The sequence below is a fragment of the Sturnira hondurensis genome, unplaced genomic scaffold, assembly GCF_014824575.4.
Source record: "Sturnira hondurensis isolate 20B ecotype Veracruz unplaced genomic scaffold, ASM1482457v3 Scaffold0021143, whole genome shotgun sequence".
NCBI classification, from domain to species: domain Eukaryota; kingdom Metazoa; phylum Chordata; class Mammalia; order Chiroptera; family Phyllostomidae; genus Sturnira; species Sturnira hondurensis.
Window position 1 is genome coordinate 21543816 of NW_028093774.1, and position 16201 is coordinate 21560016.

Genomic DNA, 16201 nt, shown 5'->3' on the forward strand with positions numbered 1-16201 from the left:
CAGTCTCCACCCATAATGACTAAGCTGTGCTGGACAAATGGAGTTTGACCCCTTTGGTAGTGACAATCATAGATCTTTTCTTTGAAAATGTTGGCCATGGTAGTTCGTTTGTATTATCTGTGTATATGGCTCTACATCATGTCATATCTAAAGGGCCTGGTATATGTGTGACCTCAGCTGTATTCCTTTTAGGGGTAAAAACCACCAAATGAGATAATAGTTGTTATTCTGTTATATACTGGACTCTCATGTTTCATTTAGGCAAATAGTATCTCCTTTTCATCCTAGACTTTTTCACCTTTTCCTACTTTTTTTTTCATTTTTGCACTTTATTTAAATGTATACATTTTATTGATTATACCATTACAGTTGTTCTATTCCCCTGCTTCATTCCCCTCCACCCGCATACCCCCTCCCCCACCATTCCCCCCCCCTTAGTTTATGACCACGAGTCTCAAGTTCTTTGGATTCTATATTTCCCCTACTATTCTTGCCCTTCCCCAATCTATTTTCTACCTACTGTCTATGCTATTTTCTGTACCTTCTCCCCCTCCCACTTCCCTGTTGCTAACCCTCCATGTGTTCTTCATTTCTATGGTTCCACTCCTGATCTAGCTGTCCTCTTGGTTTGCTTTTGTTTTAGGTGTGGTTGTTAATAACTGTGAGTTTTCTGTACTTTCACTGTTCATATTTTTCATCATCTTCTTAGATAAGTCCCTTTAGCATTTCATATAATAAGGGCTTGGTGCTGATGAACTCCTTGAACTTGACCTTATCTGAGAAGCACTTTATCTGTCCTTCCATTCTAAATGAAAGCTTTGCTGGATAAAGCAATCTTGGCTGTAGGTCTTTGGATTTCATGATTTGGAATACTTCTTTCCAGCCCCTTCTTGCCTGGAAGGTCTCTTTTGAGAAATCTGCTGACAGTCTAATGGGTACTCCTTTGTAGGTGACTGTCCCCTTATCTCTTGCTGCTTCTAGGATTCTCTCCTTCATTTTAGTCTTGGCTAATGTAATTATGATGTGCCTTGGTGTGTTCCTTCTTGGGTCCAACTTCTTTGGCACTCTCTGAGCTTCCTGGATTTCCTGGAAGTCTATTTCCTTTGCCAGACTGGGGAAGTTCTCCTTTATTATTTGTTCAAATAAGTTTTCCACTCGTGGCTGTTTCTTTCCCCGCTCTGGTACCCCTATAATTCGGATGTTGGAACGTTTAAAGATGTCTTGGAGGTTCCTAAGCCTCTCCTCATTTTTTTGAATTCTCATTTCTTCATTCCTTTCTCGTTGGATGTTTCGTTCTTCCTTCTGGTCCATTCCATTGATTTGAGTCCCAGTTTCCTTTCCATCACTATTGGTTTCCTGTACATTTCCCTTCATTTCAATTCGTTTAGCCTTTATGTTCCTCTAATTTGTGACTAAAATCAACCAGTTCTGTGAGCATCCTGATAAACAGTGTCTTGAACTGTGCTTCTGAGAGGCTGGCTATTTCTTGGTCGCTTAGAGTTATCGGCTCTGGGGCTTTGAGTTCTTCTCGCGCTATCTTTTGGGCTGTTCGTGCCTGTTACGTATCAGGATTGGAGCCCTAGGTGTTCACCAGAGCAGGGCAACTCAGTTGCTGCGTTGTGACGCTGTATGTGGGGCAGGGTCAGAGAGGAGCCTTTGTGGTCTCGTCTGCCGCCTCTGCTGCTGCAGCTGCCACCTTCACCGGCCCATGCGTTTCGTCTCATTGTGCGCGAATGTGCAACCGCAGTGAGCCCTCCACCACTGAGTTCGCCCGCTGGGGCCTGTGCGGTCCGTCTCACTGTGCGCAAATGTGCCACTGCAGTCAGTCTGCCCCGCACCCTGACTGGGTCCGAGCTGCCTGTGTACCTGGGTCGGGGGATCTTTCCTGCCTGACCCTGCCCTGCTGCTGGCTCCACCCCTCTTACCGGTCCGGTTGAACGGGTTCGTTGTTGTTGGACTTCCGTATAGTTCAATTCTCTGTTCTTTGGCTCTGTCTTTGTTTACTAAACCTTTGTTGTATTCAAACTTGGTTGTGGGAGAAGGCACAGTGTTTCCACCTATGCCTCCATCTTGGCGGAAGACCCCACCTTTTCCTACTTTTTCATAAATTATGGGTTTTACCCTGTGATGGATTTTTTTTCCAGCAAACTTCAGTTCAACGCTCTTTCAAGACCTTAAACTTGATTTCATATTCATAATTTCATATTCTTTTCATTAGAGAAATTGAAGAAACTTTAAGGCCCCTGTTGACCTCCAACATATTGTTGACCTCAATTGTCAGGAGGCAGAAATAATACAGAAAACCACTTATTTGAGATTTAAAGGAGTCGCAAATTTGGGCACAGTGATTCAGGTAGCAACCCAAAGTGTCTGACGGAGAACAAAAGTCAGAGTTTTTTTTTAAAGGCCCAAGGGCTTGCCTGTCATTCATAAAGAGTTTGAACTGGTGCTGGTGACAGAAAGCTAACCTTAGTTAAACATAAATGATTGCTAAAGCTATCACTAAGTAATGGAATATACTTGTGCCCTCTTCAAAAGTTCATGTTTGTCCTTTAAGGATGTACATGAGACCCATTTCCTTAATGGCCTCTTGGCTACATTTTAAAGCTCCTTAACATAAGGGACTCCATTTTATCTTATATCTGACAAAATAGAGAGTCAGATACTTTCCCAGCAAAGTGGCTTTATTCAGGAACAAGAAAAACTTGCCGTTTGGGACATGCAGTCAAAAAGTAATCTGCTGCAAGTGAAGAGAAACAAAGGAGAGAAACGCTCTTTTATGTACCTGAGAGGGGCAGAGTGGGTCGCTTCAAATCCCTATCTCCCTGGATGCACTGTGAGGAATGCTCTACCAGAACATGGTTAATTTTGATAGAAGCAATGAGGCCTTTACAATATTAAATAATATTTTCTTTCATTTGCTGTGGATCAAAATAGGCAGGGACCAGGTGCATTGGGTGTCCTGTGACTATCTCAAAGGGTGAGAGTTTATGAGTTCCGAAGGGGGTGAACCTGAGATTTAGAAGGACTGTGGGCAACGCTTTTGGGTAAGGTAATTGGAGGGTCTCTACCAATTTTGCCAGTTGAGTTTTAATAATGCCCTTATTGCATCCAACTAAACCTAGGGCTGAGGCACGGACTTGTCTGAGCACCTGATGACTAAAATGGGTTCCCTGAAAACTGTGGAATTCAAGAACAGTTCCCCAGGTTGCGGTAATCTTTTCTAAAAGCACTTTAGCCACAGAAGAGGCAGTAGCCTGTCTACAAGGGAAAACTTCCATTCAGTGAGAAAACATATACACCATGACTAAAATGTGTTTTTTTCAGCAATACTGGGAAGCTGTAGTATGAATGTATGAAAATGTATGAAATCCATTTGTCAAACCTCAAATGGTCCAATAGGCACCATTTTAAAATGTCAGGGAGCAGATCAAACAGGCTTCCCCAGGTTGTATTTTGGGCAAGCGAGATAGGCCATTTTTCTGCAGCCTTGTTTTTTCCCCACCAATATTGATTCATGAATGTTATCATTCTGTCAGTGGACCAATAGTTGAATGCATATGCAGCAGGTAGGAGTGGGAATTTTAGAGTCTCTAGTATTTCTAACAGAAAAAAAAACCATGGCTATATTAAACAGGTTTTTAAAATTGTGGCAGTACCCAAAATTCATCATTTTTAAATGTATAGTTAATTAAGTACACTCACATAGCTGTGCAAACATCACCACCATCCAGCTCCCAAACCGTTTCATCCCCCAAACTCTGTACCCATTAAACAGTAACTCCCTCCCTATTCCTCCTTCCCTCCCTGCACCCCGGCCCCTGTAAATCCACTCTCTGCCTCTATAAACTTAACTGTTCCAGGTGCCTCATGTAAGTGGAGTCATACAGTATGCATCCTTTTGTGTGTGGCCTACTGCATTTAGCATAACTTCCAGGTTCATCTACGCATGTAGCATGTATAAGAATTTCACTTCAAGTCTGAGTAATATATATATAAATTTTTCCCACTCATCTATCAGTGGATGCCTTCTGACTACTGTGAATATGCTGCTATTGAACATGGGCATACAGGTATCTATGAGCCCTGCTTTTAATTCTTCTGGGGGTATACCCAGAAGTGCAGTTGCTGGATCACATGGTAATTCTGTGTAATCTTTTCAAGGAACCTTAGCCAAGGTTTTCACATTTAATTTTTTAAAAAGTCTTTTAGTCTTTTCATCTCAGAGAACATGCCCTTTCACCCTTTTGTGAGGGTCCCAGGGTCTGAGCCCAGCTTAAGGCCAGGTACTAAAGGCTGATCAGTACGAGTGGCCTGAATAGTGCGGCCCCAGGTCAACTAGAAAGACAGAACCAAGGTTGAAGAGGGTAAAGGAGTCAAATATATGGTGATGGAAGGAGCCTTGACTTTGGGTGGTGAGCACCCCGTGCAATATATAGATGATGTATTCTAGCATTGTACACTTGAAACTCATTAACCAATGCCACCCCAATAAGTTTAATACAAAAAAGATTTGTGTGTAAACTTTACAGCTATTACTGACAATAAAAACTTTCAAAGAAGAAGGAGGAGGGGGAGGGGGAGGAGGAGGAAAAGAACTTTATGCCTAGAAATCTTCCCTGCTGTCAGGACAAATAGTGATTTTCACAAAGGGACTTCTCAAGACTAGTCATCTGTAAGTCTAGAATTTTACTATTAAAAAGACAAGATTTGAAGAGTTCCCTTGTAAAAAGAGTACTATTTGCTGATAATCTAGCCATGATCTGGGGAGCAGGGAAGATGGAATTGAACTGTGTGAAGGAAGCAGATCAAGTAGGGGCACAGATGAGAGGGAAATGGAAAAGGTCCCAGTGCCCTGGCCAGGTGGCTCAGGTGGTTGGAGCATTGTCCCATACGCCAAAAGGTTGTGGGTTCAGTTCCTGGTCAGGGCACCTACCTAGGTTGCAGTTCATTCCCCAGTCAGAGCATGTATGAGAGGTGACCGATCCGTGTTTCTCTCTTTCTCTAAAATCAATAAATATATAACCTTGGGTGAGGATTAAAAAAAGTGGGGTGAAGACTTTACCATTTGTTCTATCAGCCTGGATATCTGAAACATGCCAGAGCTGGGTGTTCACGTGTTCCCTGCCGTGTCATGACTCCGTAGGTCTTATGGACCCCTCGGGTCTGAGCTACACAGACCTAGAGGTTTATTTTTCAAAGGATGACCGTGAAGTCCATTTTGCCACCAATCAATAAATATAATGCCATTTCCCATAGCTTAGCTCACAGAGAGGACAAGATAATAAATAACTGAAAATACCACTGACTGAACCCCCAGGTTCTGTGAGTAGACTCATGGAATTCTAAAGAAGAGGTTGCCTAGTAACCAATGTAAAGGGTTTTGGAACCCTTTCCAACCCCTCCTGGAACCCAGGAAACTAAGGAAGGTTCGAGATGTAGAAACTTGTTTCCCTTTGAAGACTGTGTTGTGGGAGGTCATTCTGAAGGTAATTTCAAAACTTGCCCATGTCTGAAAGCAGCTTATTAGCTCAGCTGAATGATGAGAGGCAGTCTGAAATATGGGTGAAAAATTTTGGATGAGGTGTCAAATGGTCAGTATTGCTTCAACTGCTAACCTGTACTGTGATCTAAGACATGTCCCTTCTCTCTGGGCCTCAGTTTTGAAACTCGTAAATAAAAGAGTAGGAACATATCATCTTTGTGGTAGAGTTTTCAGGAGACAGCAGTGTATCTATCTGTGTGAGTGCATGGCAAGGAAAGGAAATTAGAAAGTAGAGGGAGAAAAATGAAGGGAACTTTCTGATGGGAAATAGGCAGCAGAGAGAGGGGATCTGAAACAAGTCAGATGAAGAAGCTGTGGTCCCCAGGCCTCTTCTCCCACCAACCAAGCTTCTTTCCTATTTCCCACAGGTATCTCGTGGGGTGTGGTTTCTCTAGTGTGTATAAAACCCTCTGGGAGCTTGTTAAAATGCAGTGTTTTAGGCCTCACTTGCAGCCTATGTAATAAAATATTCGTTATTTTTTTATTGATTGACTGATTTTTAGAGGGAGAGGGATAGTCAAGGGCGGGGGGCAGAGAGAAAGAGACATCAATATGTTGTTTCACTTACTTTTTCATTCATTGGTTGATTCCTGTATATGCCCCGACCCGGGACAGAACCTGCAACCTTGGCTCATCAGGACACCACTCTAACCAACTGAGCTAGCCCGCCAGGGCCGAAACACTCATTTTAACAAGCTTCCCAGGTGATCTTGATGCACAGGGTCCTTTAACCATATCTGACGCTCTCAGAGAGAGTGGACTGTGCCAGGGTTTATTGTTTTTAGCCTTTTCTCCTGTGGCAGTTTCTACTCTTTAATAAAAGAATGAAAAAAGCAAGATATAACTTTTTTAGCACACATTTTTCAGCCCACTTCAACTATTTCTGTGGAATAATAGTACCAGACCCAGGGGGTGAGGGTAGGGAACTGGGAAGGTGAATGGAGAGTGGAACTAAATTTGGAACTTCTGAGATACCACAATTTTCAGTCTGATCTGTTTTTTCTTTTTAAAAATGTTTTATTTACTATTTTAGAGAGAGAGGGAGAGAAACATCAATGTGTGAGAGATACATGGTTGCCCCTCACATACATGGCCCCAACGGGGGACCTGGCCCACAACCCAGGCATGTACCCTGACTGGGAATCTAACCAGCAACCTTTTGGTTTGCACACTGGCACTCAGTCCTCTCAGCCACACCAGCCAGGGCTGAGTCTGGATTATTACATCAGGTTTTAACCGGAGATATGTGGCTTAATCCTTCCAACCCCACACCTGCCTGTCCAAATTCCTAAAAAGTACAAAGAGAATGCTGGTGATTGCTACTTACCAGACTACAGGGCCCCGAGACTCTAGGGCCTTGTCTGCAGTTATGCCAGGTTTGAATAAGTGTAGCATGCCATTTGTTCAACTTCTTAGGCTGTCAGTACACAAAAGCACCTGAGACCTGCCACTGTGCTTTTGGTTCTTAAGGGCTGCTTGTTGGGAGAGAAGACCTTGCCTCACCATGTTGGTGCAGGTAAAAGTTAAGTTTGGACAATGCGAATATGGAGCCTCCTAACTCCATTCATAGGCCTTTTCTTCCCTCTCTATGCACCTTCTCTTCTAACTGCCTTGGCCTCAATACTGCCAAACTGTTTCCAAAGTGCCCAGTGCACCCAACTGTGGGACCCCAGAGACCTGCCTTCTGAGGACAGTATAGTCCATGCCCTGACTCATTCGCCCAAGACAGCATGGCTGGGAAGTGCAGAACCTGGCCTTGCACTTCTGACCCTAAATCTACCCAGGACAAGCTTCTTTTGACGAAACCTGACAACCTCTTATCCTGTCTCCATTCCCTTTCAGAACATATCATGTGTTTTCTTCCTTTGCAACAAGTCCTTATATTAGGTGATAATAATTATTCCTTGATAATTTATAATAAGAAGTTAGTAATAATATTATTATAAATCCAGATATTCTTTCTGAAATGTTGGAATTGTAACCAAAGATTTTTTTTTTTACATTCTTACCCAAGGGCCTTTTTTCATTGCTTTTTAGAAAGAGAGGAAGGGAGAGAGAGAAACATCAATTGGGTGCCTCCTGTATGTACCTGAACTGGGGATCGGACCCACAACCTAGGTATATGCCCTGACTGGGCATTGAACCCAAAACCTTTCAGTTATGGGACAGCATTCTAACCAATCCAGCCATACCGGCCAGGGCTAACGAAAGATTCTTTCTGTCTCAGGCTAATGGGCATCAAGGTAGTCATCATTCCACATAGGTAGTCATCTTGGGGTGAAACCAGTCCCCATCCGGTTTTTCAAGGGTTTAGGATCAAACTGCCCCCTGCCTTAGGGGCAAGTTATTGACACACTGATAACAATTATAAAATATTTGGTTAGGCAATATACAGGGCAGGAGAACACTAATATCATTTTCGTCTAACAGTTCATTTTCAACCAGTAAGAACAGGTACTGTTTCAGGAAAAATATCACCTTGCGACCATCCTCTACCCTTGCCCTAACTCTTGCAGTCCAACTCTTTAACTACTGCGTGCCACTGTGGCCGTGCTGCCTTCACCGCTGTGAAGAGACAGAACCACCAAATTCTGTCCTATACGCAGAAAATCCTCTAGGGGTATTGTGTCAATCATGTGGGAATAATTTGAGTGAGGTTTTCAATGCTGGTCTCGTGACATCTAGATAAAAACAGGCCCTTAACAAAAAGAAGCCAACCAAAAGATGAGATGTAATACACAGAAGACGGTGGGATAAATCAAGCCCTAGGGAGAGAAGGTACTGTGCTGAGTGTTGTAAAGGAAAGAGAAACCAGTCAGATCTGGGCTAAGGGGCACTTGTGAGCAGGGCAGGCGAGGCAGGAATTGGCACTAGGCACAGCGGGACACGGAGTCGTGGTCTCACTGCGCATCGTGACGCTGCGCAGGCCATTCCGAAGGATTGCAGAGACAGGAGATGTGGTCCTTGGGCAATGCAGTTAGAGAGCCATAGGCTTAACATATTTAATAATGTGAGGTGTCACGGGATTAAGAGTTAAACTAACTGGTATGAACTAGAAGTAACTTATAAATTTGGGTGTGACGTGGAGCCTGGATAGGTCAGGGAAGAGTTGTGGAGCAGACAGAAACTGAGCTGAGCCTGCAAGAATGGATGGAATTTGTGTCAGATATGGAGGAAAGGCTGTTTCACATACAAGGCACAAATGGGAGCTGCACTATGTAAAGGGAGAAATACTTGGAGAAGAGCTGGGACACTCAGGGGGTTATGTGTCAGGACAAGTTCATTAACACTCATGGAGAACTCTGAGAGCCAGGCTGAGTTGTCTGAACTTGGTGCTACAAACCTTTGAATAGAGAGAAAGCAATATTTGAGGAAAAACTGTAAGCATGGGACACTGTTGAAAAGCAGTAATCCCTAATAAGGAGACAGGGGCTTAGCTTTGAGCACAAGTATGAGACTGGAGGCAATGGTCAGATACAAGGAATATTGAGAATGTTGCACCTTTCCTTTCTTTTGTCCTCCTAATTTGCATGACTTTCCCCTCCCTTCTGTCTTCCAAGTTCTTTTCTTCCTGCATTGCTATGGGTTACCAATTTCTACTGACCTGGAGCTCTCACCAGTTCCTCTCATCCCTTTAACAGGCCACTTGTCCAGCGCCTGCCTCTGGACCAGGAGAGTGACAGGAAGCATTTGCCAGGAAATAATGACTAGGGACCGAAAGGGGAAGACCTTTCCCCCACACAGTCTCCATCAGTCACTGCCCCCATGGCTGGGATGGGGCATGATTTTCTCTCATGTAAAATCAACAAAGAAGGAGTGGGCCTCTGTCTCCAACCTGCCACCAGTCTTTCAGTTCAGCCCACAGCACTGTGCACACCTCAAGAACCAATATTTGAAAAAAGCTGCTGCAAACCTTACCTTCTCTCAGGAGGTGGTGTGGCAGCGAGGGCTGCCCAGCGTTCCTTACAGCCAGTACAGCTTTGACCACCTCTACAACACAGACCACATCATCCAACCTCCCCACATCAGGAAGGCCCGACCTGAGAAGCCTGTCAGCTTCAAGTCCTTGGATTCTTCAGGTCCCTCAGCAAGGGTCACCTCCCAGGCTGCGAAAACAAAAAGCTCCAACAATCTTAAAAAGAAGCTAAAGAAATCGAAGCCAGCAAGCCCAGACCCAGAAACATCTTGCCCTGTCATTCATCCCTGCAGGGACCCAGAGAGGCTGAGTCTGTTGCCTTCCCCAGATGTGAACCTGGAGGAGAGGGAAGCCTGGCTTCTGCCTCATGAGAAGGAGGTCAGAGCCTGGGAGGCCATCGTGCTGGAAAAACTGAACAAGCGCACTGCCCGATGGATCGAGAACAAGCGTCCTTTGAGGCCTGGGGTGTCCCCCAACAAGTGGCAGAGCTTCTTGCGCCAGCAATACGACTGGAGCCACATCCGGGATGAGCTCACCTCCACCAGCGACCTGGAGCTCTTGAAACAGCTGGAAGAAGAAGAGACAGCGGATTTTGAGGGTCGAAGTACCATCCTGCCCACCCAGGAGAGAGAGGAGTCAGAGCTGCTGCTTTCTGTTTATTTTAGGTAGACTGGTTGGGCCTTAGACATGCCTTCGAGAATCCCTGACTTCCCTTCAAGGATTCCTGGGTGGGCTCACACTCTCCCATGATCCTCTTGTGTTTTCTACTGCCAGACTGTTCTCTAGGTCTCCATAAAGTAAGGTTTTTCAACCTTGACACTGACTTTCAGGGCTAGGTAGTATAATACACAGGGGGCCACCCTGTGTATTGCAAGGTGTTTAGCAGCATTCCTCTGGATGCCGCTGGTACTCTCCAGACACTGACACACGTCCCCTTGAGGGACAAAATCACCCCCCTGTGGAGAACCACTGCCTTTAATGGATTGCTTCTCAGCCTTTCCCTTTCTTCTGATCGGGTTACTATCCAGGTGCTCCCAGAAACTCGAAATGGTGAAAGTAAGGAAGGCAGAGCCCTGGGGCACTGAGGTTTGGCCCCGCCTCACTTTGACTAAGGAGCCAGCCCGTCACTGACTCAAAAACTGACTGGCAGCAGGTCAGACAAGGAAGCAACCTGAGGGAAGAGGATGACTGCATCCTCTCAGGTTGCTTCCTTCTCATTTATAGCTACAGGGAAGACTGGAGCTATTGTAATATCTCTGATTCCCAAAAGTAAACTAAAAAGTAAGTGCCAACCCATTTATTTATTCATGTATTAGAAAAATATAAACTGCATTCCCACTACTTTCCAATTACTCTGCTGAGTGCTGGGAATGCAACCTAAGTGAGGGAGACGTGGACCTACCCTTTAGGGAGCTTACAGTCTGCCCACTGCTTACACACAGAATGGTAACGCAGGAGGAAACAGGGAGGCAGCTTCCCTTCCTGCAGTCCGGGCAACCTCTAAGGGCACCCGTGTTGAAGAAGGATAATGCTGGGAGGACGGTCACTCTGTTGTGCTGTCCAGGGGCTGCAGAAGGGGTGGCTTCACCAGGGGCAGGGGAAGACCACTGCAGACAGGTCCTTCTGGCAGCTCCACATTCAAAACTGGCACCTTGGGAGCAAGGCCATTAGTTAAATACAGGTGTTCTTTCAATGCTCATGTGTGTATGAGCTGAGCTTAAAAAGGAAAGAGTAAGCTGTGAATCTGGTGGAAAGGGGGCAGTCCATCTCCTACCTTTCCCCTCTTTTCTCGCCCCCCCTCTCTCTCCTGCCAAGATTGCCCAATTACTTACCACAGCTGCCAAAAGTTGAAACTACATCTGGCCACAATAAGACCGCTGAGGACATTGATGGAAAGAGGGGCATCTGGCAGCCCCCAGACCAGAGCTACTTCCGGCAGGTGAATCCTCGAGCTGGAAAGTTTGCCTACTCCACTGACAACACCTTCGAACAAGATATTTACTTCGGTAATAGAGCTGGGGCCCTGTGGTGGGCACTGAGGTAGGCATGGAACAGGGAGCTGGAAAGTAGCCAGGGGCTGAAACAGTCACGGGGCTGGTTGAGGCCCTGGATGCCCACGTATTCACAGTAATAGTCCCTGGTCACTTGTCCAGGAGCTGGGTTGTTTTGTTGTTTTTTGTTTGTTTGTTTGTTTGTTTTTGCCCTGAGCGGTGGTTAGAGGTCCCTGGTAGAGGGCAAACTGTCTCCTCTCCCCCCTCTCTCTAACCTTCTATCTTACTAAGGAGGCAGTGAGGGTGGGACTTGTAAAGCAATCGAAACTTGGCTTTGGGGACAACCTACCTCTTCTCTGGGCACCCTTCTCCCTCCTCACACTTGGAGATACCCCTTCACTGAGGTGCTACATTAGAAAAAAAAATCACAGGCTTTGGAGTCAAGCAGATCCGAGTTTAAATCCTGGCTTAACCACTTCCTACTAACCTTCAGGAAATTGTATAATCCCTCTGAGCCTTATGTACCTTTTTTGTAAAACAATATTAACAAAAACGCACTTGCCTTGGCTTGTGCAGCTCAGTGGGTTGAGCACTGGCCCATGAACCAAACAGTTGCTGGTTTGATTCCTGTCAGGGGCGTGCCTGTGTTGCAACCGAGTCCCCAGTTGGGGGCGTGCAGAAGGCGAGTGATCCGATGTTTCTCTCCTCTCTCCCTCCATTCTCCTCTCTAAAGATTAATAAATAAAATCTCTTTTAAAAATGCACTTTATGTAAAGAGCAGATGACAAAGCATCTATAAATGCCCAATAAATGCACACTATTTTCCCCTTCCACCTTGCTATCCTTTAGATGCCTGGGCTTCCAGGATACACAGTCTAGGTCTGTGTGTTCCAAGCCCTTTATTCTCTCCCACCCCTCTCTTGTTCCTAAACTGCTATCAACTGAAATTCTTCTCAAAGTGCTTAAGAAGTAGTATTTATGACTGATAAGAGATGAATTAGGTGGCCCTTTGTTAGTAACTAGGTTTTTATAGGGGCAATACTTGTAAGTTAGACAGGCTCTACCTTGACTTCCAGGCCTCGTAAAGAGAGCCTTGTAGTCATGAGTTCTGGGGGCTTGGAGTAGGGTAAAATGAAATTGGGTCTGATCCTGGTGACTGAAAACACAGGAAGAGGGAAAAGAAAGGTGCTGGAGACTCATTATTTCTCCTTCTCCTTCTTTTCTAACCCTTCTGCACATTTTATTTATTTGGCTCATTATTTCTTTATCTGTTCATAGATAAAGTCCAGGTCGTCCACCAGATTGGTGCAAGGAGAGACCAAATTTTCCTGGAAAATCTCAACCGGTACAATAAGCAGCTACTTAAGGTCTTCCCTGAAAGCCCAGAAAGGTGGACTTCCCAGCCAGTTCCTGAAGCACGTAAGCAGGGGGATGATAATGGGAGTAAAGATGAGAGTGTGGCTATTTCTTTTCCTTTTTTTTTTTTAATCCTCACCTGAGGACATGCTTAGAGGGGAAGGGAGGGAGAGAGGAAGAGAAACATCTCTCGGCAGCCTCTCCTACCTCTTCCACGTGCCCCAAATGAGGACCAAACCTGCCACCCCAGGCACATACCCTGACCAGGAATCGAACCCTCGACCTTTCCATTTACAGAAAGATGCTCCAAGCAACTGAGCCACACCAGCAAGGGCATGGCTCTTTCTCTAAGGCCCCTGTTTCATAGGGCTGGGCACCACCAACTAAAAATCACTCCCTCCTAGCAACTAAAAATCACCTCATGAAATTATAAAACACTGCCTATGACTAGGAAGTGGCTTTGTGAAACATCCATTCAGTTGAAGTCAGATAAAGCTTACGTGTAATAAAGTGGGTTAGGACCAGTAACTACCAAGGCAGTAATTACAAGGCAGATCCCACTGTAATGCTTCCAGAGGAAGTTCATCCAACCCCTGATCCAGTACTCTGCCCTTTTACCTTGGGCTGGCTCTACCCTCCTACGCCATTCTGAGGCTCATCATAACTGCTTCGGGCAGTATATTTCACAAGTTTCCGTTCCACAAATGCATCACTCTTTGTTCTGTAAGACAAATAAGACAGAAGGAGGGAAAATAGCCAAGAAATGAGCTTGGTTCACTTGACCAGCACTCAACCCACTGAGCCACAGCAGCCAGGGTGATTTTGTGAATATGTTTTATAAAGTCATTAAGTGCTATACAAACTCAAGGCATTATTGTGTGTATACTACCTTCCCCACAAGCCAGCTCTATTCTGCATGTCCTCTCCTCTAGGAATAGGCAAATGCACAGAGACAGAAAGTTGACCAGTGCTTGCTGTGTGATAGCTGCACAACTCTGCAAATATATTTAAGAACCACTGAACTGTATATACTTTAAAAGGATGAAATTTACTGTCTGTGGACTCTGCCTCAATAAAGCTGTTATTTTTAAAAACCCTCTGAGGGCCCTGTGCATTCACAGAAGCCTCGTCACTTGTCTCCCTTGCTTCAGAGGCACCTTTTCCCCAGTAGTGCTGGGCACCCACCTTCTTTCCCTGCTGATCGCAGAGCTGATGCTGTAGGGTGTTTTACGGCAAACTTCTTTTTAAAACAGTATTTGAAATTGATCTGGGTGAAGTCAAGTCAGAATAGTAATATACACACATCTTCTTATAACCATTTTATTCATCATCTCATCTCAGGAAATATTGGGTATGAAAGAACCTGGAAATAATAGAAAATTTCCTGAGGTTAGATGTGGGTAGATTACTTCTTTCTCTCCATCTTCATGGAAGTAAAAAAATTAGATGGTAACTTCTTTAAAATGATAAAAAAAATTCTGAAGAAACAAAGCATGTTTATTACTATGTAGCCTTTAATTTTCCCCAAATCACGACAGAAAACTCTCTAGTGTGCACAGCTCATTAGGGTTCCTATGCACCAAACCCAGGTTTTGTGGTACAAGTCACAGAGGCCCTGTCTGTTGCTGCCAGCAAAGTAGACAGCACCTTTGGTCCCATAGACAATCAAAGGGCTTCTCCGCCCTTTGGACGTTTGGTGCTCCCTTTAGGTGGCCTTTGATGCAGAAGGTGGCTGGTAGATGTGTGTCTGTGCACAGAACTCAGGACTAGACGTAAGATGAATGTGGGCAGTTGTACGTGTTTATTCCCACAGAGCTCGCACGTCGGAGAGTCCGGACTTTCTCGCCACATCCATTTTACCCCTGAGCAGGGGGATGCAGGAGGAACAGCTACCTCTCACTGCCATGGGAGGGGTTTCAAGGTGGCTGAGAGGCGTGGGGGGTGTCACGCGGCAGAGCAGCTGCTCACTGGGAGATGGCCTCTCTGGAGCTGGTCCTGTGGCTCCTCGGTGTGCGTGTCCTGTGTACACGGCAGAGGAAGGGTGCCCTGAACAGGGGGGCTGAGCTCCCCCAGGGTGACCCCACTGGGTGAGGACCCTCTGGAGGGTAGGCTCGGTACGGGCATCTGAGCTGAACTATCCTGGAGTCGCACAGGACTCTTCCTATATTAGGAGACGTGGCATTGCCCTCCTTGCTCAAAGGAAAGAATTAATTCAGAGGAAATCTGAACACATTAGAGTTAGAACAAAGTCTGGAAAAACAGACACAGCTGACAGTGACAGACTAGAATGTGAAACGGAGAAGCAGGGTGGCAAACAATGAATTAAGTCGCCAGGAAATGTTTTTATCTGGTTTGCCTTCTCCTCATCCACACAACTGCTCCTCTGAGAAAGAGGCCCTTCTGTAGATCAAACCAAGGAGCAGAGTAAAGCTGGGAAAACATGGCTATGACTATTTGTATGGAACAACTATACTTATATAATCTTTTCATCTCTTCTCAAACTTCCAACTGTTATTTGTCATAGTTAGGAAAAACTAATTATGACAAAATTGCTCAAATCTTTATAGAGTTGCTAAAAATCTTTAAAATTAGTCACTTGCAGTATCGTTTCTCCTCCCAAATTGAAAACATTAAAGAGAAAGCTTAGTAAATTAGGAACTAATGGCCAGTTACATTCTAAATGGCAATATATCAAATATTGTATTTTATGAGCAACATTTTGACATATGAACATATTTATGTTCCTAAAGCTTTATTAAGCGTATAATAAGGTTTGTGAGTAGCTCAGTTCCCCTTAGCCTCTTCCCCACCATCAAGGCTTTATCATGTCTGGAATCAGGGCTTCTCATAACTCCCCCTGGGATTGTACTCAGTTCCCGTTATCACCACAGGAAAGTCCCCTCTTCGGTGCATTGTTTTGCCTCGGGCTCAGTCAGGAGTGGGGATGTGATGGCGCACGGGACCCCGGGCAGTGGGGTGAGGACCCCTCACACTGCCCCGCTGCAGCTTGCAGGCCTGTGAAAGGAGCCCTGTGCTGGACGGCTTTGCCCACCCCGGTCAAGGATCTGCTGCCGCCCGTGGGTGAGGAGGACATGTCCATTAAGACCAGGAAACTGAAGACAAAGGCAGAATCGCCGGAGGAGGACGGGGCTTGGAAACTGGCGGTTCTGCAGAGGATGCTGCGGGAATGGAAGACTGCCTGGGCCCTCGGTGAGCGGAGGGCGGGGACGGGGCGTGGGAGATACCAGTATGTATTTGTGGGTAAGGAGGGTCTCACCTCGGACAAGTGTTTCGCAGGCTTTGAAAAATCCATCCCTCTCTTGGAAAACATATAAACCTAGTGGCCTCATCAAGGTTAGACTAGACAAGGGCCTTTAACCCAATGCTAGTGGA

The 16201-nt window shown here is 45.4% G+C and overlaps 1 protein-coding gene across 3 annotated transcripts in view; it reads left to right on the top strand.

Annotated features, from left to right (window-relative positions):
* The first annotated feature begins 9096 nt into the window (after window positions 1-9096).
* Window positions 9097-16201, top strand: part of HEATR4 (HEAT repeat containing 4) — a 31537-nt gene continuing 24432 nt past the window's right edge. For all 3 annotated transcript variants that reach the window (XR_005064323.1, XM_037031256.1, XM_037031255.1), the window contains exons 1-4: window positions 9097-10126; window positions 11277-11467; window positions 12731-12871; window positions 15815-16018. Coding sequence is in view for 2 of the 3 variants with exons in the window: in XM_037031256.1 (XP_036887151.1) it covers window positions 9249-10126; window positions 11277-11467; window positions 12731-12871; window positions 15815-16018 (1414 nt within the window). In the remaining variant the exon portion in view is untranslated. The remainder of the gene's footprint in view (window positions 10127-11276; window positions 11468-12730; window positions 12872-15814; window positions 16019-16201) is intronic.